The sequence below is a fragment of the Squalius cephalus genome (assembly GCF_949319135.1).
Source record: "Squalius cephalus genome assembly, chromosome: 2".
NCBI classification, from domain to species: domain Eukaryota; kingdom Metazoa; phylum Chordata; class Actinopteri; order Cypriniformes; family Leuciscidae; genus Squalius; species Squalius cephalus.
The window spans coordinates 1,388,031-1,411,607 of NC_137123.1; the positions used below are offsets into that span (position 1 = coordinate 1,388,031).

Genomic DNA, 23,577 nt, shown 5'->3' on the forward strand with positions numbered 1-23,577 from the left:
GGGTTGCCAAATTATGTAAAATTTTGGATTTAAAAAAAAAAAAAATTATCTTGTACATCCTCACATTGGAGTCTTGAGTTAATGTACAAAGTTTGGTTTCGATACGTGATAGAGTTCCTGAAATATGAACTACTTCCTGTTTTGGCGACTACGCCGCCGATTTCGTTTGGCTGTGACGGGCAAACGCTTCCGAAAATCAAAAATCCTTCTAGTAAATTTTGTGAGGCTTGGTCCAAGGATCATGCACGTCCAGTTTCGTGAAGTTCGGACTAAATTTGTGACCTGGGAAAATTTAGTTTCGCTTTCTGTTCAATCCAGTGTGGCGGACAAACGACATGGACTCGTGATGTCATCTTCGCGAGCAACTTACACCGGTACTGACCGTACGCTTTAAAGTTGGAACGGTGTCTCTGTCTCAAAGGGCCTAGGCACAGGAGCTGGCCAAAATTTTTCTCCCGGGAATAATAATAAGAACTAGAAAAATGCATTTCCGGAGGAACTGCAAAGTGTGCTTGCTCGGGTGTAGTGCACTAACGTTAGCAGGTAGTGGATAGATGCGAGATGCGAGAAAAAATGCGAGAATGCGAGAAAAAACATGTAAAACTGCCTTTTATTTTTGAATTTAATTCCTCAATCAGCGCTGGACCGGCATTTTCTGTCTTCCGCTGAGCCCTGGCCGTAGACAGATCATATGTTTTACCCTGTCAATGCAGTGGTCTGCGTTGCGCTGATCTTATTCACACTATCGAGTGTAGGTGCAGCATTCTAAAATTGAGTCATAATGAGCTGTTTGTGAAGAAATTATCCGCTTCCAAATTATGTCATTTTAATCACGAAATTGAAACATTAAAAAACAATTTGCTCTTTATGGTGTGCGAGTGATAGAGCGCGGCAGCAACGAACCATCAGCTTGCAGCGTAACAACATTGAATGCTCGGCCGAACAGCTGATCATAGCTGTACAGGGCGCCTTATTATTTTCCATCTCCATAAATATATCTAGTAGTAAAGCTAATGCAAGGGCTAGAAATCTATGAATCTTTTGCTGATACTTCCTTAGCTGTGTCTGAAACCGCTCACTCGTTCACTAATCCCTACATAATGAATGGCAGTTGAGTGCACTACATCAGCAAAGAATTCGGACGCTGACATAATTATCACGCGCCAGAGAGCTCAGACAATTTGTCATAAACATTACCTAACCATCTTTAATATTTCCTTTTCTTGGCTGTATGAATTGTATGTAACAATTGTATGTATGTATTTTTCACGTTTATTGCGTTATTTGCTTAAAAAAATATATAATAAAAACACTTGCTTGTCATATTTATTTACTTTTTACATTTATATGTGAAAATTAAAGAGAACAAAACACTACACAACACATTTGTTTATTCAAATATAGATATAACGGTATATATAAATAAATAACCAGGCGTCTGGTCTTATATATGATTGTTTTCTAACTCGCGTGCACCGTTGCCATGGTGACATTTTTGTTTATTTTTCATTCGCGCTCTATATCGCCTTATTGAGTTGGATTGTGGGAAATAGTGTCTCAGCAAGTGTACATCGTATGTACACTCGAATTCAGAGAGGATTGTGGGTAAAAGTAGTGAAGAATGTAGGGAATGATGTCGTTCACTCAGAACTCGGACACCACTACAAAATGGCCGACACCCTAAATAGTGCACTATATAGTGGATAGGGAGCGATTTCAGACACAGCTCTTGTCATCATGGAGAGCGCAGTTCACGGTTGCATAGCAACGACAGACGCCACAGGAGAACAAGCGCTTGTGGAAAGGAGACAGCGGCGCGCTCGCGCTTTCCACTTGTTTTATGGTTTTTACACATCTAATGTGCGTTCCATTCGACAGGGTCCATATGCAGTGTTCACTGCTCCCCTACTCCCTGTGAGCACAGTATATCAGTTGAAGTGGACTTCACTGACAATAACCGCTCATTTGAAATGCCCAGCAAATGTCATCAAAGAAAGTCGACGACGGAGTCGCGCAGATTATAGGACTACATTCATATTTTAATTTTTATTATTATATTATATATTTACAATTATATTGCACTATTTTACAACTACCTAAAATAAAATCACTTTACCTCACAAACTAGCTATAAGCTGGCTGCATTCACTGAGGTAAATTATAATCATCAAAAATAGTATGTAATATTCACAACAATAACCGTTAAAAATACTGTCATTTGTATAACAATGGCGAAATGTATTACTTACACACATACGTAAACTCCTCCATCGTTATGACCGTTCTGACTGGTGATGACGTGGTGCGCGAAATGACAGTTGGGTGTGTGATCATCGCTCTCCACTTCCTGTGAAGTGATGTATCGATGTTCCCTTATTCCCTATGCCGTGCGCAGTGCCTTTCGAACTGAACATGTTCGCTCCCTTCGGATTAGACTAACTTAAGATGGCGGAAAACCCTGTGAAGTTCACTTCGCAGTCCACAACGCAGTGAACGCACCTCTAGAGCGACGTTGTTGATTGTTTGAGCATGTGACTGTGCGTTTCTCCTTGTTTTCTATTGTTATGCGCAGCATATTTCCCGTACGCACAAACACAGCCACAGACAATGAATTGTTTGTTCGGTTATCGAAGAAGAGCATGATGTATTTTGTATAAATTTTTTTTTTTTTATTATTATTATTATTATTTTTATTATTAACTGCTTTGAGGATTGGAAATGCACAATTCATGCATACAAATCTGTATATATTAATAAATGAAGATGATTAAATTAGACCAATGCAAAAAAACGAAATTCATGCCTGCATTTATTAAGACAAACCTGGTAAGAATGCAGTTTATACACTGACTTGGCTGCTCTGTGAAATGTAATACAACAGTGCCACCTACTGTCTAAATGCATTAACATTAAAAGGTGAAACTCTTGCATAGACATAGGTAAATGGGTTTGTCTATTAGCCTGAAATAAAAAAAAATAAAAAAAATTCAGATCTTGTGCTTCCTCACATTGGAGTCCCGAGTTTATGTATAAAGTTTGGTTTCGATACGTGACAGAGTTCCTGAGATATGGACGACTTCCTGTTTGGCGACTACGCCGCTGATTTAGTTTGGCTGTGACGGGCAAACGCTTCCGAAAATCAAAAATCCTTCTAGTAACTTTTGTGAGGCTTGGTCCAAGGATCATGTACGTCCAGTTTCGTGAAGTTCGGACCAAATTTGTGACCTGTGAAACTTTAGTTTAGCTTTCTGTTCAATCCAATATTGCGGACAAACGGCATGGACTCATGATGTCATCTTCACGAGCAACTTACACCGGTACTGACCGGACGTTTTAAAGTTGGAACGGTGTCTCTGTCTCAAAGGGCCTAGGCGCAGGAGCTGACCAAATAGCTGGGGGGGGGGGGTTGCCAAATTATGTAAAAAAATTTTTTTTTTTTTTTTTTTTTTATCTTGTACATCCTCACATTGGAGTCTTGAGTTAATGTACAAAGTTTGGTTTCGATACGTGATAGAGTTCCTGAAATATGAACTACTTCCTGTTTTGGCGACTACGCCGCAGATTTCGTTTGACTGTGACGGGCAAACGCTTCCGAAAATCAAAAATCCTTCTAGTAACTTTTGTGAGGCTTGGTCCAAGGATCATGTACGTCTAGTTTCGTGAAGTTCGGACTAAATTTGTGACCTGTGAAAATTTAGTTTCGCTTTCTGTTCAATCCAGTGTGGCGGACAAACGACATGGACTCGTGATGTCATCTTCGCGAGCAACTTAAACCGGTACTGACCGTACGTTTTAAAGTTGGAACGGTGTCTCTGTCTCAAAGGGCCTAGGCGCAGGAGCTGGCCAAAATTTTTCTCCCGGGAATAATAATAATAATAATAATAAGAAGAAGAAAACTTAAGAAGAACAGTAAGTGTGCTGCTTTCAGCAAGCACACTTAACTAGAAAAATGCATTTCCGGAGGAACTGCAAAGTGTGCTTGCTCGGGTGCAGTGCACTAACGTTAGCAGGTAGTGGATAGATGCGAGATGCGAGAAAAAATGCGAGAATGCGAGAAAAAAGATGTAAAACTGTCTTTTATTTTTGAATTTAATTCCTCAATCAGCGCTGGACCGGCATTTTCTGTCTTCCGCTGAGCCCTGGCCGTAGACAGATCATATGTTTTACCCTGTCAATGCAGTGGTCTGCGTTGCGCTGATCTTATTCACACTATCGAGTGTAGGTGCAGCATTCTAACATTGAGTCATAATGAGCTGTTTGTGAAGAAATTATCCGCTTCCAAATTATGTCATTTTAATCACGAAATTGAAACATTAAAAAACAATTTGCTCTTTATGGTGTGCGAGTGATAGAGCGCGGCAGCAACAAACCATCAGCTTGCAGCGTAACAACATTGAATGCTCGGCCGAACAGCTGATCATAGCTGTACAGGGTGCCTTATTATTTTCCATCTCCATAAATATATCTAGTAGTAAAGCTAATGCAAGGGCTAGAAATCTATGAATCTTTTGCTGATACTTCCTTAGCTGTGTCTGAAACCGCTCACTCGTTCACTAATCCCTACATAATGAATGGCAGTTGAGTGCACTACATCAGCAAAGAATTCGGACGCTGACATAATTATCACGCGCCAGAGAGCTCAGACAATTTGTCATAAACATTACCTACCCATCTTTAATATTTCCTTTTTTTTGGCTGTATGAATTGTAACAATTGTATGTATGTATTTTTCACGTTTATTGCGTTATTTGATTTTAAAAAAAGATAATAAAAACACTTGCTTGTCATATTTATTTACTTTTTACATTTATATGTGAAAATTAAAGAGAACAAAACACTACACAACACATTTGTTTATTCAAATATAGATATAACGGTATAGATAAATAAATAACCAGGCGTCTGGTCTTATAAATGATTGTTTTCTAACTCGCGTGCACCGTTGCCATGGTGACATTTTTGTTTATTTTTCATTCGCGCTCTATCGCCTTATTGAGTCGGATTGTGGGAAATAGTGTCTCAGCAAGTGTACATCGTATGTACACTCGAATTCAGAGAGGATTGTGGGTAAAAGTAGTAAAGAATGTAGGGAATGATGTCCTTCACTCAGAATTCGGACACCACTACAAAATGGCCGACACCCTAAATAGTGCACTATATAGTGGATAGGGAGCGATTTCAGTCACAGCTCTTGTCATCATGGAGAGCGCAGTTCACGGTTGCATAGCAACGACAGACGCCACAGGAGAACAAGCGCTTGTGGAAAGGAGACAGCGGCGCGCTCGCGCTTTCCACTTGTTTTATGGTTTTTACACATCTAATGTGCGTTCCATTCGACAGGGTCCATACGCAATGTTCACTGCTCCCCTACCCCCTGAGCACGGTATATCAGTTGAAGTGGACTTCACTGACAATACCCGCTCATTTGAAACGCCCTGCAAATGTCATCAAAGAAAGTCAACGACGGAGTCGCACAGATTATCATATAACATAAATATATATAGGACTACATTCATATTTTATTTTTTATATATTTACAATTATATTGCACTATTTTACAACTACCTAAAATAAAATCACTTTACCTCACAAACTATAGCTAAGCTGGCTGCATTCACTGAGGTAAATTATAATCATCAAAAATAGTATATGTAATATTCACAACAATAACCGTTAAAAATACTGTCATTTGTATAACAATGGCGAAATGAATACTTACACACATACGTAAACTCCTCCATCGTTAGTTATGACCGTTCTGACTGGTGATGACGTGGTGCGCGAAATGACAGTTGGGTAATCATCGCTCTCCACTTCCTGTGAAGTGCTGTATCGATGTTCCCTTATTCCCTATGCCGTGTGCAGTGTCCTTCGAACTAAACATGTTCGCTCCCTTCGGATTAGAATCTAACTTAAGATGGCGGAAAACCCTGTGAAGTCCACTTCGCAGTCCACTTATGGTCAAATGGAACGCACCTGTTGATTGTTTGAGCATGTGACTGCGCGTTTCTCCTTGTTTTCTTTTGTTATGCGCAGCATATTTCCCGTGCGCACAAACACAGCCACAGACAATTAATTGTTTGTTCGGTTAGCGAAAAAGAGCATGATGTATCTTGTATAAAGTTTTTTTGTTGTTGTTATTAACTGCTTTGAGAACTGGAAATGCACAATTCATGCATACAATTCTGTATATATTAATATACAGATGATGATTAAATTAGACCAATGCAAAAAACGAAATTCATGTCTGCATTTATTAAGACAAACCTAGTAAAAACGAATGCAGTATATACACTGACTTGGCAGCTCTGTGAAATGTAATACAACAGTGCCACCTACTGTCTAAATGCATTAACATTAAAAGTGTGAGGTGAAACTCTTGCATAGACATAGGTAAATGGGTTTGTCTATTAGCCTGAAATAAAAAAAAAATTAAAAAAAATTCAGATCTTGTGCTTCCTCACATTGGAGTCCCGAGTTTATGTATAAAGTTTGGTTTCGATACGTGACAGAGTTCCTGAGATATGGACGACTTCCTGTTTGGCGACTACGCCGCTGATTTCGTTTGGCTGTGACGGGCAAACGCTTCCGAAAATCAAAAATCCTTCTAGTAACTTTTGTGAGGCTTGGTCCAAGGATCATGTACGTCCATTTTCGTGAAGTTCGGACCAAATTTGTGACCTGTGAAACTTTAGTTTAGCTTTCTGTTCAATCCAATATTGCGGACAAACGACATGGACTCGTGATGTCATCTTCGCGAGCAACTTACACCGGTACTGACCGGACGTTTTAAAGTTGGAACGGTGTCTCTGTCTCAAAGGGCCTAGGCGCAGGAGCTGACCAAATAGCTGGGGGGGGGGGGGGGGGTGCCAAATGATGTAAAAAATTTTTTTTTTTTTTTTTTTTTTTTTATCTTCTACATCCTCACATTGGAGTCTTGAGTTAATGTACAAAGTTTGGTTTCGATACGTGACAGAGTTCCTGAAATATGAACTACTTCCTGTTTTGGCGACTACGCCGCCGATTTCGTTTGGCTGTGACGGGCAAACGCTTCCGAAAATCAAAAATCCTTCTAGTAAATTTTGTGAGGCTTGGTCCAAGGATCATGCACGTCCAGTTTCGTGAAGTTCGGACTAAATTTGTGACCTGTGAAAATTTAGTTTCGCTTTCTGTTCAATCCAGTGTGGCGGACAAACGACATGGACTCGTGATGTCATCTTCGCGAGCAACTTACACCGGTACTGACCGTACGTTTTAAAGTTGGAACGGTGTCTCTGTCTCAAAGGGCCTAAGCGCAGGAGCTGGCCAAAATTTTTCTCCCGGGAATAATAATAAGAAGAAGAAGAAGAAGAAAACTTAAGAAGAACAGTAAGTGTGCTGCTTTCAGCAAGCACACTTAATAATAATATAAAAACTTAAGAAGAACAGTAAGTGTGCTGCTTTCAGCAAGCACACTTAATAATAATAAGAAAACTTAAGAAGAACAGTAAGTGTGCTGCTTTCAGCAAGCACACTTAATAAAGCAAAGCTATACCTTGATGAAAATGCACTCCGTACATTATACTGCACCCTGGTACTACCATATCTTACTTTTTGTGTTGAAGTGTGGGGAAATACTTACCAGAACACAATAAATCCTCTGATTATATTGCAGAAAAGAGCTGTGAGGATCATTCACAAGGTTGGTTTTCTAGAACATACTCATAATCTGTTTACACAGTCAAAGTTGCTAAAATTTGATGATCTTGTAAAATAGTATACATCAATAGTCTTATATAAAGCATTTAACAAATTATTACCGCCTAACTTACAACGTTTTTTTAAAACTCCAGTGCGAGCTCATAACTTGAGAGGTTTTGGACACTTTTCATTACAGAGAGCCCAAACCACTCGTAAATATTATTGTGTGTCTGTATGTGGAGTGAAACTCTGGAACAAACTGGACTTGCAACAAAAGCAATGCCAAACTATTAATCAGTTTAAACTGTTATACAAACATTGGGTCTGGTTAAAATACAGAGATGAGGGTCTTTAATTTAAATTGCTGTTGTATTCTGTCTCATAGTGTGAACATGTGCTCATTGTTTCCTTACCATCGTTGGTATATTGTCCATTACCATCGTTGGTATATTGTCCATTACAATTGTTGGCATTGTTTATTTCTATTACATTGTAGTTAAATTGCTGTTGTATTCTGTCTCATAGTGTAACATGTGCTCAGTATTTCCTTACCATCGTTGGTATATTGTCCATTACCATCGTTGGTATATTGTCTATTACTATCGTTGGTATATTGTCCATTACCATTGTTGGCATTGTTATTCCTATTACATTGTTGGTATCAATTGTTGTTATAAAAATTACTTGTTACTTATGGTAACGCCACCATGATATAACATTTGTAAATAATCCGTGAGCAAAGTAACTATGAAGCTCAAATATTAATCACTAAATGGGGAACTGGGGTGGGATTAAATAAGTTGTCTTCTTCCCACTCCCTTTCAGGCAGAATTTGATCGTCATATTTGAATACTGTATATACTGTTTTTGTTTTTGTTTTGTTTTTTGCACTATATGATTTAACCATATTTTGTTTATCTTGTACTTTTTTTGTGCTATTGCCTGGAATAAACGAATAAAAAAAAAAAATAAAAAAAAATAATTCTGTCTATAAATGACCGTTTTATACGGGTGTTTTCAAAAACACGGGGGGGGGGGCATTGATACTTTTTCCTATGCAGTGACATTAGCAAATTATAACACTGGTGTTTACTGAGAGCCGCCGCTTGAACACGGATCATTTCAGAAAGAGCGTCAGAATGAGGTTGGAAAAACTTTATTCAGATTTATGGATTATTAACAGTATAATTCGGGGGTGCCAAACTCAGCTCCTGATTAGCTGTATCAGGTTTGTTTAACCCTCTGGGGACCAAGCTGTTTTTGGGGTCATGGGGATGTTCTGACATGCTCTAACATTTGTGCTTTTTTCAGTTATTTATAAACATGTTAACCCCCTGAGGTCGGCAATCACGCCGGCGTGATCTGCTCGTTTTTTCTTTATATCAGTGCAAAATACTCTGTTGATTTTGATTTTACATACTTGTATTGTACATCATTCAAAACTGTTAAATGTCTTCTTTTATTTGTGTACACTCATAATAAAAACAAAATGTTGTGTTTTTCGTAAAACAAAGAAAATAAACATGATGCGCGTTCTGCCGTCTCTCTCAATGTGAAACTCATTCTGAAACGCGACAGAAAATGACCTGTAACTCAGCGAATGTTTGTCACACAGACTTGAAACGCATGTCTATACAACGCTTGGAATCTCTATTTTTAAAGTATGTAAATTATATAAAAAACAAATATTCTATTTTTAAGTAATCCATACAAAATCAGCGGCATGTACAGTTTCTCAAACGCGTCCTCATTAAATTTAATTTGAACACGCCTACGCGCGCACGAGCGATTGACATGCAAATGATCCATGCGGAGAAACGCAGACCTGTAAACGCCCTCATCACCTCAAAACAAAGAAGCAGAGACTTCGTAACTTACTCGTCTCTGCTTTCATCGGGTTTGGACAACTGTAAGCTGTGCTGTGCTGTTTACCTTGAATTTACCTCGGATTTACCTCAGAAGAACGCGAATTGAAGATGAGAAGATTTTTAAGGTAAGACATGTTAAACTGGTCGTGCCAGATTAAAATGTATGTTATGAAATGAGTTTGGAGTAAAAACATGAACTAAGCCTAATGTCATATATGTACATGTAGACAGAAATGTGAAATGTGAACTAGAATGATAGGCAACCTTTCAGTGCTTGTATACGTGTTCAACACGAGGATGTTTTTATATTCTATAATAAAACACAAATAAAACACAGCATGGTAAAAGTATGCTAATATATATATATATATATATATATATATATATATATATATATATATATATATATATTAGGCATGTGCCGGTATTCGGTAATGCGATAAATCGCGGTAATGAATATGCACGATATTGTTATCGTGGGCACTTCAAAATACCGTGAAAAATAATAGATCAGAATTTATATTTATAGAACGCGTATTAGCTTATTTTCCATCAACCGCTTAAACAAACACTGCGTATATGCTGCGCGAAACACGTGCGCACTCTGATGTAAACAATCCCCACATGCATTAGCACTGTGTGCATGCGGCAGTGCGCACTCTAGTCTAATGTAAACAATCCTCACATGGAGAAGAAGCATGACGGAAGGAGGAACGCTGCCGACGATTTATCCCCCTTCTAAAAGCAGAGCTGTCAATACGCATTCAGTGTGAGACTCACGCAATCGACACTTTTCAAACGCTCTCGCGCCACATTCAGTTTATCACGCAGAGAAAAATCGCGGAGCAAAGAGGACACGGAGACCGACAGACTAGACAGAGCAGGTTATTATGGTATGAAAACAATTCTCAGCTCTCATGTTCTGTCCATTTTATTACGAAATTCAGACAATAAATACTGTTTTGGTGCTTGTAAAAGTGACTTGACAGATCACTGTAGCGCCAGTTCAAGTAAACCGATCATCTGTTTTTATTTAAAGATACAGTACAACTTACCGAAAGTTATATATGCCTCATAAATAATATCGATCAATCAGTGTTTTTCAACCACGGAAAGAGGTCAATAAAACTGCAGGTGAACAATTATGTCACAGAACGTTACATTTACCTCAGGAAAGCCATTTAATGACCAACACGTTAGTTGACTAGAAAAAAATAGCTATAGAGAGGAGTATTTTGCTAAATATGTGCACTATATTACATTTGTATTATATTTTTACTTGTGTCATAATTGTTATTATAATGAAAACCAAATTATATTTAATTTAATTAGTTCATTTTTAACCTTTAATAATACCAGCTGACAGGGCTCTCTGTATGTTTACAGCATTATGTGAGATATATTTTTTCTTGAGAAAAATTAACGTCTATCTACTGTAGCCTACCTAATATTTATCCAAAAAGTCAATACTGAATCAAGATTGAAATCAAATCCCAAGAATTGAAAGCGTGAAAATTGTGTAAAATTCTATTTAGTTACCAAATGTTTTGACAATCACTATTGTAATGCAAGTTTATATAATGCACATATATATATGTGCATTATACAGTTTGTGTAATGCACATATATATGCATTATACAGTTTGTGTAATGCACATATATATATATATGTGTGTGTGTGTGTGTATGCGTGTGTGTGTGTGTGTATTCTGTACATTTTAAAAAGCTATTTTAACCTGAAAAATCTAAAATGTATTCCCCAAATTGTGCAGCATAGTTTCTCTTGATATCAGCATGTTCACAGCTGTTTTGTTGTTGTTTTTAGAGGAACAAGATGCCACTGATAAGTCCTGCTGACTTCAACATTCACATAAGTCTCCATACATGAACATGCTAAAGTGAAAAATCAAACACCATGGAAATGAAAGGTATGTACTATGTTTCAGGAATGGCACAAAGGTGTGTGACAGTTCAAGTCTCTGTCTTTAGTTCAGTGTGTTAAATAATGTGGGTTTTTTTTGTCATTATGTTGTGTTGTAAATAAATCCAAACAATCTAAAAGCCATTCTTTTTTAAATCTCCTCATTCTTTGTGCAAGGTTGCTCAGAATGATAGGGCCTGATAGCTCCTGATAGGGCCATTAGGGAGTGTCTTTGTCTTTCTCAGGTGTGAAAAGCTTACATAATAATGAGATGTCCACGCCTCTTGCATAAAGCTTTCTCACACAAAACACGTCGTAAAATTTTTAAATCAATATATTGTCTTCTCTGAATGAGCAGTCAGGATGATTTTCACATAGTTTTGAAGCAAATATTCTAGGCTACGTCATACAATTTTCAAAAGTCTTATGAAGAAATAATCAGTATGGGTTTCATGAGCTTATTTCAGTGACAATTTTTTTTTTGTTTTTTCACAAACCACGCATAAATGTTATTATCTCAAAACTACAAACTTTTATATACTTGCTGCTGATATATTATTGTAGCAGAGTTTGTGCTGAATACAGTGTAATCAGACTTTAGCCATGAAAATGTCACAAGTAACAGAAATAAGCACAAATGTCAGAGCATGTCAGAACACCTCCAGGGCCCAGAAAACAGCTCAGACCCCAGAGGGTTAATGGCAAAGGTGTAAATTCACTCTATATAGCACAAACAGGGCTACCATAATATGTGAGCAACGTGTATGTAGATGTTTGTATTTTTAAGAGAATAATGTTTATGCGTGGTTATTGGAAAAAATTAAAATGAAAGTTGCTGAATTAAGACCACAAAACACATATTAAATATGTGTCCACAAGACTTTTGACTAATGGATGTTGTCCCTTTGAGTTCTAGCTTCAAAATTATGTGAAAATAGTCTTACTTTATCGTTCACAAAAAAAAAAACATTGATTTAAATGGTGTAAAACAGGTTTTGCTTGGAAAGCCAATATGCGAGGGGGAGGAGTAGTTTACACCTTAGATTACAATGTCCCACCCACTCTGAATAATGACTCTGCATAATTAGCCATTCATTCAGGTGTGACACTGACTGAGCCACAATGCAAGGACAAAAGATGTATTTAGAAGAAGACTTATATTGACCATTTAAGATTTCGCTTACATCTATCTTGTAAATATGTTTTGCTATTTTATTAAAAATGTTACAATTACAACAATAATTACAATTTCAACAATATTTCAAGTGTACTCTTTCTTTGTAAAAAAGAAAAAGAAAAAAGAAAAAAGATTATAGGCCTACATTTTATCATATGTATTCATTAGTTTGAATATAGCAAATAAATATATATATATATATATATATATATATATATATATATAAATATATATAATATATATAAATAATATAGTTATATATATATATATATATATATATATATATAGTTATATAGCTTACGCGCGTCCTATTCGCTTTGGACGCGCGAATGGATTAAAAATGTTTAAGCGTAGAACTAGATGCGATAGACGCGAATTTGACGCTCTATTCGCGTTTGGTGTGAACGCAGCATAATGAACAGGCTGCGATGTCAAGATTGCAATGCTGGAATGTGTGTGTGTGTCAGAGAGAGAGAGAGAGAGAGAGAGAGAGAGAGAGAGAGAGAGAGAGAGAGAGGCATGGGCGCGATCTAACAGTAGAAACATAAAAACATCATTCGTCATTATAACATCAACGTCAATTTGTACATACAGGACATCATTAAAACTGCAAAGTGTTTAGCCTACTTATATTTGTGTAAAACATTGTGCTTTTGTCAAACTGTAACCTACAACTGTCACCAAACCAAAATCACACACGTTGATTTGTACGTACATTTTTTTAATAAAATTATCAAAAAGCAAAAATGATCTCATCTTTTGTACATTCATCATATTGCATTGGTTTTCATTTCTTGCCATAAAACAGAGCACTAATCTTTTTATTTTTAAGTTAGGCCTACACATTCTACATTGATTAAAAAATAAAATCAAATGTGTTTTTAATGGTACTATTATTTTATACAGAAATTAACGATTTATAATTCAGATGAGAAGTTATTAAAGTTAATTTAAATTTTAAGGAAACAAATATATTGATCTGAAATATAGCTAATTAATTTTAAATTCATTCAGGTTACCAAACATATCTCAAGGCCTTTTGAATAAAGGGTGGCAGTCCTTCATTATCAACTGTTGATGTGGACTATATACTGGAGAAGTATTTGTTCTCCATTTGAGTGAGATGTTTTTATGTGGCTAATTGAGCAAAGTGCTTCCATATATTTTATTATTAGTAGTATTAGTTCAAGAATAAAATAAAGATATCGGATTGGTATCGGTAACGGCAAATAGCCAAAGCTGCGGTATCGGTGAAAAAGTGGTATCGGGACATCCCTAAATCTTTCATTAGAAAAAATACGAACGTATTTACAGTCAGAGCCGCCTTAACCTAATGTTAGGCCCCGGGGCTGAGAGGTTTTGTAGGCCCCCCATCCCCTCGATTTATAGAGTCTCATTTTAAAAAAAGTGTAATATCTAGGTAATCTACATCACATAATGCATTAGTTTCTTTCGAGACCTACAACAGTGAGTTTTTTTTTTAATATTGTTTTCAATTTTCATATTGTTATTAACATATCACTGAGCACATAAACACAAGACACTTTATTTAACAACCACACACAGCAACTAAATTTCAACTTTATGCAAATGAGAAGCGATTTTCACGAGCGACAACCAATAGGAAAGAAGTGCATGATGCACGGAAAAGAAACTGTCGACAGTCTCAGTGAGTTTATTCTGGATTTAGTGTGTAAATCATTTTGTTTACAAATGAGATGCTTTGCAGTTGTTATATAGCCTACATGTTAAAGATTTTATTTTGGATGTGTTCATTGTGATTATATTGGCTGGGTTTATAAAAGTTTATAAAATTGAAAGGATCATTGCTTGGTGCATTTAGAAACAAAGCTTGTCTATTTCTAAATGTAATCGCGTGCATCGCTGATGATTACTGTCCGTGTGTTGAAAAAAGCGTCGATTAAACACACTCGCAACAGACACCCCAAAGCGGAGACGTTGGCGGCACACGAACCGCAACGCCTCATTCGCGCCGCGGGACCTCTAGACGCGCGTAAACGCGTCTTTGCATAGACTTAACATTGAAATCAGTCGCGCCAGATGCTCTTTTCGCGTTTGGTGTGAACGCACCATAACAATAACATTAGAGCGACAGCACTACCAACGTCCACAAGCGACTAGCGACATACAACGACAAAATCTGACAAGTTAAAACAATATGACCTTTTCAGCTCATCATAAACCTGAACATGGGAGGCCCCTGAACTTGGGAGGCCCCTGGGCTTCAGCCCAGGTAAGCCCGTGCATTAATGCGGCCTTGTTTACAGTATAAGCCTTGCCAGTGACATAGGATTTTTTTTTTTATAAATATTTGTTCAATAATCGTAATCGAGGTAACTTGTTTGATTAATTGCGATTATGATTTTAGCCAAAATCGTCCAGCCCTAATATATATATATATATATATATATATATATATATATATAAAACGTTAGATATGAGCAGAAATTGCTAAACAAAAGCTTAGGCTATTTGATGTGGTAGTATATTCTACAGTAGCCTAAAAACTGTACCCAAATCTAGTCAACAAGTGACTGACTGTAACGTTGTTTTTATGAAATATTAGGGCATATAAATGCTTATTTGCAGTTTAATACGTTGCTTATACAAATACATTTTATTTCAACCTATTCCAGTCGATTTTTACTCATCTCAGTAGGCTATAGCAAAGCAGTTTATTCTTTCACACACAGACGCGCGATTTATATTTAGGCTAAACAGTCTTTACAAATAAATATATACCCTTCATTCATCTCACAGAAACGCGATTCATATTATAGAAACGCGATTCATCTTTTTGTTTACATAGGCCTAACGTTATTCCATAACGTTATTCCACATTAACACTTGAGAAAGGATAACTTAGCCTACCTCACTCCTCAGCGGGATCTGCTCCTCATATTGCTCCTCATATCAGCACGGAAACTTTTCTCCATAAGGTAGGCTATATTATGCCTCTTTGTTTACAGCTGATGTGGGGGCGTTTCACAGGTCTGAAATAGTTCTCAGAATTTGCGTTTGAATAGCACGCGCTCTCCGGGGAGTGGTCACATTACTGTGAATTAGCTCGTAATGAGCTCGACTGGAATCGCTCTCTTTTTATACAGATTACAGAAGCTGAGAATATTTGTTTTTTATATAAATGACTTCATTTAAAAGATGCAATCTCAAGCTTTATGCCCGTGGGTCTGTTTGCCTGTTTGAGTGAATTTTCGTGGAGTTATAGATCATTTTCGAACGCGTTTCAAATGGGAGTTTACTGACAGAGAGAAGGCAGAAATCGCATCATGTTAATATTTCTTTATTTGTCAAAAAGCAAAACACTTTATTTTTATTGTGAGTATACAGAAAAAAAATAGAAACTGAACAGGATCGATTGATGTATTACACGAAAATGAAAGATCAAAATTAACAGAGCATTTAGTGTTTATTTTCATTGCTAAAAAAAAAAACGAGCAAAACGCGCCGGCGCGTTTTTGGTCCCCAGAGGGTTAATTAGGATTGAAGCTAAACTGTGACCCTCTAGGGCAGTGATTTCCATACTTTAAGAGCAACCTTTTATTCTTTTTTAAATTGGCACAACCCATATTGACCATTATATTTATTTTAGTTAAATTCAACAGCAAAAGTTACAATAATTGTATAAAATCTAAACATTTAGTGAAAAACATTATTTAGTGGAGATGGAGAACAAAAAAGTGAATAAGTGTAGCACTAAATGTTACTCACTGCTCTTTGTATTGTTGTAAAATACATTCATGAAAAACAATTCATTTCTAATATATACTGTAAAATGAAAAGACATTTCTTTTATATGTTTAGCGCAGCTGTTTAATGAGGCAGCAACATATTATAGATAGGACAGAACAAGAAAGGCTATAAATAATCTTTCATTGCACAAAAGTATTATAATATGAAAGGCTCCAATACAGAGCGGCACAAAGCGCTTATGCGTATCCCGTGTGCAGAATGATGCGCTTGAAGCAACATGGAGTCACAGCGCTTCACATTAAAAACCTCAAAGCAAAAACGGAAGAGATTTGATGCGTAGTTCCTGTATTATATGAATGCAATAGTTTATTGAGCCTTTTCTTTTTAACAGTTTAAACATGTCAGTTACTGTGCGCGTGAAGAACAAGTATAGCGCTCTCTACTCCAGTGTGGTGATCTAAAAGACACCGGGAGAAAGTTACATGAACAGCAATAAACTCCAGAAAGATAAAGTCATTTTATGCGAAACCATAGACCTTTCTCTACAGATCAAGTATAACAATAGTAACATTGAATCATCTTGGAGAGAGTTTCATCATGTTGACTGCCGTAACCGAACGCGGCGCGCTGTTTGAGTGCTGGATGGAGAATGACTGACAGCCGCAGCGGAGGGAAGCACTTACTTGAATTTAACGACTTCAATATTAATAATCATTAAATCACTTTATCACATTAAACTATGGAGTGGCTTTAGAACACTTATAATATAGTGCACGAAAAGTTGACGGTTCTTTATAATGTTTTTGTAGCTTTTGTGAGGCTTTACAATAACACAGAATAGTTTATGCACAATATCAGATTTGGATGTCGATAGTGAGTATCGGATCAGCGCATCTCTATTCAAAACTCTAAAGTATTTAAATTAATTTGTGTACACTCATAATAAACCAGAACACTGTGGCTTTGTAAAATAAACAAACAGGATGTGTTTTCTGTCGTCTCGGTTTCCTTCCCGTCAACTAGTTTGAGGAGCGCTTCACAAAAATAAACCAAACTCAGCAGAATACTGTCACACAGTTTTTTCTTTTCTTTTGTTAATCTGTTAATTATTTAAGTCAAATATATTTAGCATATTTATTCCTTTTATACAGCCCTATAGACTATGACTTTATGAAAATAAAATATTATTTTAATTTTAAATGTAACTCCATTCTCCTTAAATCATCCTGGCGACCCAGAGTTTGGAAACCTGTGCTCTAGGGAACTGAGTTTGGCTCCCCTAGTATAAGTGAACCTCAGGGAATATAATAATAATGTAAAAACTAGTGGTGGGCATAGATTCATTTTTTTAATCTAGATTAATCTCACTGTAATCTTGGAATTAATCTAGATTAATCTTGATTAAAATGGCTCATTTGAATTCTGCCGAAGGCATTCAGAATATGTGCTACCCAAATAACGACTAAAAGGCTGTTTACACCTGGCCACTTCATGCGTTTTCTCAGATCGTGAAGAGACCAGGTGTAAATGCCCTCCGAAACGCATTCGAGACGGATTTGAATCCGATCGCTCACACCACTTCAGGAGGAGGTCTGGGCCGCACTCCAGACCATCTGGACAAGTGTAAATGCATCTGGTTGTTGAAACCACATATGTAAATTGTACTTCTCCCAAAAATGCTAAAAAAAAAATAAATGTGTGAGAGCGTGTTATAGGCTATATGTAATGTTATAGCCAGTTAAGGCCGGTTATCAATGTAATTTGATGACTGATCATGTCCAAACGCGTGTTCAGCGCGTTCAGTCTGTGTTCAAAGTCGGTGTTTATAATCTGCTGCAGTCGATGAAAACAGTCAGAGAATGTGCCAGAGTCGTGTGTGCCAGCATTAGTCTACTATCAGAGGCTCAAACCTCCGTTAATAACTCTAAAGTGACGTTTTGGAATTAGCAACGGAGGCATTGGATTAGATGCGTAAGAAAGTAGTCCTACAGATTCAAGAGCATTTTAATCACAAAAACTTTAGAAACGTCTTGAAATACAGAATCTGAACAATGTTTCGAGGTGTGGTAACTGTAGTACTCCGCTTCACGTCGTGACCGCATTACCACCTCGGGTGTGCATTATTTTTCTAATAATTCAACGGCCTGTCGTCAATTATTCCTTACATGTTAACGCCGATAACGGCCCACCACTAGTAAAAACTCCAAGTCATGACCGCTGTAAAGATGTAAGATGTGCTATTAAAAGGATTCTTTTGCTATTAATGATTAAACACTCACAGAGCTTTCCTGCAGTTGACCACAGCTGGTACCAGTCTTCTTCTACCCTCATATGATGTGTTGTATTTCATGGGGTTCAGCTCATCCAGCGCCTCCTCTGAGATCTGAAGCATGTAGGAGATTGTAGAGCAGTGACCAGGAGAGAGTTCCTCCTCTGAGAGTTTGTCTGATTTCACAAACTCCTGAATCTCTCTGGACAGAGTCTGATCTTTCACTTCCAGCAGACAGAGGAACAGATTGATGGATTGATCAGCTGAGAGAGGATTAAAATCATCTGTATCTTTGATCTTGTCTTTAATGTCCTGTGTGGTTCTCCTGATGCTCTCTGAGCTGTTCTCTGTGTGTGTCAGTAGATCCTGTAAGAGTCTCTGATTGGACTCCAGTGAGACGCCCAGCAGGAACCGCAGGAACAGATCCAGCCGTCCATTCTCACTCTCAAGGGCTTTATTTACTACTGATATTAGTAGATCATACAGAGAGACTTCATCAGATCTGAATTCACACAGAAGCTGCAGTGGTTCCTTGTTCTTCATTAAATAGCAGTAAAACACATAGAAAGCAGCGAGAAACTCTTGAACGCTCAGATGAATGAAGCTGTAGACTTTCCTCTGATGAATCACAGATTCCTCCTTAAAGATCTCAGTGCAAATCCCAGAATGCACTGAGGCGTCAGTGACGTCTATGCCGCTCTCAATCAGGTCCTCCTCATAGAACATCACATTGCCCTTCATCAGCTGATGGAAAGCCACTCCAGCAAGTTTCACAATCACTTCTCTGTTGGACTGCAGGAGTTTCTCTGGATCTCTCTCTTCATACTTCTGATTCCTCATGTTGATCTGAATCAGCAGGAAGTGGATGTACATTTCAGTCAGAGTTTGAGGGATTTCTGCACTCAGATCTTCTTCCAGGAGCTTCTGAAGCACAGTGGAGGAGATCCAGCAGAAGACGGGTATGTGGCACATGATGTGGAGGCTTCTTGCTCTTCTGATGTGTGAGATGATTCTGCTGGCTTGATGCTCGTCACTGATTCTCTTCCTGAAATATTCCTCCTTCTGAGGCTCATTGAATCCCTGAATCTCTGTCAGACGGTGGATGTATTTGGAGGGGATCTGATTGGCTGCTGCTGGTCTGGAGGTGATCCAGATGAGAGCCGAGGGAAGCAGATCTCCTTTCATGAGCTTTGACATCAACACACCCACTGATGAAGTCTCAGTCACATCAGAAACTTCCTGAGCGTCTGAAAACATCAGTGTGATTCTGCTTTCATCCAGACCATCAAAGATGAACACAACTTTACACTCCTCATAAATCTTTGAGTCCAGATCTTGAAGTTCAGGATGAAAGTCCAGCAGAAGTCTGTGAAGACTGTACTGATGATCTCGGATCAAGTTCAGCTCTCGAAATGGAAGCACAAACATGAAATCTACATCCTGATTGTCTTTTCCCTCGGCCCAGTCCAGAATGAACTTCTGCACAGAGACGGTTTTCCCGATTCCAGCGATGCCTTTAGTGAGAACAGTCTTGATCTGCTCTTTCTCCTGGCGTCCTGGTTCAGGAGAGGCTTTAAAGATGTCATTGCAGTAGATTGGAGTGTCTTGTGAGTGTTGTGTTCTGGCTGTTTTCTCCATCTGTAAAACCTCATGTTCTTCATTCACTCCTCCTCTCTCTCCCTCTATGATGTAGAGCTGTGTGTAGATCCTGTTCAGGAGGGTTTCATTCTCTTGGAGTTTCAGTCCCTCAAATAATCTCTCATACTTGTTCTTCATGCTGGCTTTGTGTCTGTGTTTGACTCTCTGTAGTTCATCATTCACTGGCTGAGGAGAATCCTGGTCTCCAGTCTGATCATCTCTATTCACACTGCTGAGATTTAAGAACAAGAAAAAAAACATAAATTAAAATCTAAATCTACAAAATCTTGTCAATCTTGTATTTTCTGTACAATTAATGTGTTTTATTTCAGTTTTAGTTAAACACTTTTTGCATCGCACAGCTCTCCGACTCCAGATCCTGAGAAACACAAAGAAATAATTCTTCCTGTCTGACGTTTCATTTCTTTAATTAGGGCTGCAATAACTAATTGATAAAATGAATAATAATGGATGATGTGGAACAACATTTTTTTAAATAGTGGATTAAAAAAAAAAAAAAAAAAAAAAAAAAAAATTTATATATATATATACTGTATATATATAAAATACATCTTCAATAATTCATATTCATTTTATTTTGGGGATTTTTAATCTGATTCATTGAAAGAATAAATCAACAAATTAATCCAAAATAATCATTAGTTGCAGCCCTACTGCAAATCTCATCTCTCTGTGTGAATTCAGTGTGTTTGTGACTCCCGTAAAACAGTTAATTCACCACTACAGGTGTACACTTTTTTTCTTTTTTTTTTAACAAGAAACTTTTTACCAATGCGCATGCGTCAAAGCTGAGCATACCGGGAGAACGCCAATCTCAGACAAAACATGAAAATACTGGTAATTAAATGTATTTCTGATTTATAATGATGGTCAGTCAAGTATGAAGGTCGACTTGATCAGGTGAGAGAGCTGTGATATGTCTAAGAAGAAAACAAGGTCGCAAACAAAGCTAAGTGGACTTGGCCTCGCTGAACAGGTGCCGGAGATTGATATGGCAGCAGGAAAGGATATCAACATGCAGGAGCTGTCAGAGCTGATCTGAATCATAATAAGGGAAGAAATCAATGCGGCGGTTGATAAACTTCAACCGCAACTTGATGTCGTTAAAAAAGACATGTTCGAATGTTCCAACAAAGTTGCTGCTATGGAGGAAACGCTTGACCACATGGAGATCAGGGTTACGGCGCTGGAGTTTGCAAACGAAAGTTTGCGTAAAGAGAACACGGACTTGAAAGAGAAAGCCGATCGTTTGGAGAATCACATTCGGAAATATAACATCCGTATTCTCGGCTTGGTTCGAGATATCGAGAAGGGGAATCCAACAAGTTTTGTGTCCGCTTTGCTTAATGATCTGTTCAAGGATAAACTCCATCGCGCACCTGAGGTGGAGAATGCCCATCGTGTTGGACCGGTGGCTAAATCTGGTCAGTGCGCAATGATTGCAAGGATGCACAGGTTGGATACGAGAGATGAGATTCTACGTTTAGCCAAGAAAGATAAGCTGTTTGAGATTCGTGGAATGAAGCTGCGCATTTTTCCTGACTTCACTGCGGAGACGGCGAAGGCCAGGGCGCGTTTCCGTGAGGTGAGGAACAAGTTGTGGAGCGCAGGAGTGAAACACGGGATCATTCATCCAGCTATTTTGATTTTGACTTTTAATAAAGAAACTATTAAGTTTACTGACCACCTAGCTGCAGAGACATTCTACAAGACTGTGGTTGAACCTGAGATGCAAAGCACGAATGAACACTGATGGCCAAGCACAGGTATAGACTTTGCGCAGGTAACCTAGTCTACAGATATAATTATTTAAGTCTGCTTTTATTATTAATTATTAACAGAATTAATTATTCTCTTATTAAATTCTTAAAAAATATAATTACTACAAAAGTACCTGAAATTATTTATAAAAGATTGACCTTCTTCAGTGACATTCATACTTATTCCACTCGCCAATCAAGTGAAGGGCGTTTCTTGTTCCCTGCCTGTCGAACAAATCAACTTCAAAGAACATCGTGTTATAGAGCAAAGGTGGCATGCAACTCGCTCCCGTTATTCTTGGTCTCAGAGAGTCACAATGTTAGTTTTTCTAAAAGATTGAGACTGTATTTATTTACTCTGGAGTAACTGTTATTATGTAATTAATAATGACTATATAATGAGCTATCAAATTGAAATGTGATTTTTATATTTTATATTATACCCAGAGAGTGGTAATATTTTGTACATAGAAGAGCTTATATTGTTATATTGTTATGTTTAGTGTTTATGTGTTGTGCTGTGTATGTGTGTGTGTGTGTGTGTGTGTGTGTGTGTGTGTGTGTGTGTGTGTGCGCGTGCGTGTGAGAGTTAGACGACTTAGATGATGTTGTGTGCACTTCTGTATTTTGTCTTCATTGTTGTACAGCTTTGATGTTAATATTTTGGTAAAAAATGGTTAAGACCCCAGGAAGAATAGCTGCTGCTTAATGGAGTAGCTAATGGGGATCTAAATAATAAACAATAAACAATAAACACTCACCTGGGGTCAGAGGTCACTGCTTTATCAATGGGGTCAGAGGTCACTGGTTCATTACTGAATGCAGGAGGCTTATCCATGGATGCGTCACTCTTCACAGACACACAGCTGGGATCTGGAGATGAAGATCTCTCACAGCTCTCTCTGTTCCCCATAATGAGAAACTGACTTCAGATCTGCATAAGGAAACACTGAGAGAAAAATCATAAGACTCTTTAGTAAAACTACAAGACATACATAAGAGATTAAGACTATTCCAGTAAGTACAGTAAAATCAAATCCCAATTCTACACACACAATGACTTTCTAGAGAGTTCTGTGTGTTCAGACTGTAGTTGCAGCAGATTGTGGAGGATCCTTTTCTTCTGGAGTCCATAAAGTACTGGTTTACTGTGGAAGAACTGGTCTGACTGCACAGAGGCCAGATCTGAACCTCTGAGATGAAGTGGATCAGTGATTCAGTCTCCATTACCCACCGTCAGTGTCTCGCTGATGCTCTTGAGTCTCACTGAACACTGAACTTCAACAGCAGGAGGAAGAGCCTGAATCTCTCTCTGTTCAGAAGCTTCATGTGTTTCTGCTGCTGTAGAGAGACTCACTGACAGCTTCTCTGTGTCAGAGCTCATATCACACTAACTGATCAGCACATCTGATCAATAACTCTCTGAACGCTTCCACATCCAGCCGGCTACACTTTTATAATGATTAATAGTTGCTCTCCCTCCACAATAATGAGTTTTCATGCAGTTAAAT

General features: G+C 37.8%; 1 protein-coding gene across 2 annotated transcripts in view; it reads right to left on the bottom strand.

Annotated features, from left to right (window-relative positions):
- LOC307154375 (NLR family CARD domain-containing protein 3-like) overlaps window positions 1–23,577 on the bottom strand; it is a gene marked incomplete at its 3' end in the record, with an annotated part of 199,578 nt that overhangs the window by 113,527 nt on the left and 62,474 nt on the right. Inside the window, exons 2-3 of one of the 2 annotated variants that reach the window (XM_079864265.1) lie at window positions 22,828–23,015; window positions 18,658–20,517 (exon numbers count right to left, since the gene is read on the bottom strand). In XM_079864265.1, the coding sequence (XP_079720391.1) occupies window positions 18,658–20,517; window positions 22,828–22,979 (2,012 nt within the window). In that variant the 5' untranslated portion in view covers window positions 22,980–23,015. Of the gene's footprint in view, window positions 1–15,953; window positions 20,518–22,827; window positions 23,016–23,577 lie in introns of those variants that run through there. The other variant, XM_079864269.1, reaches the window with a different exon arrangement.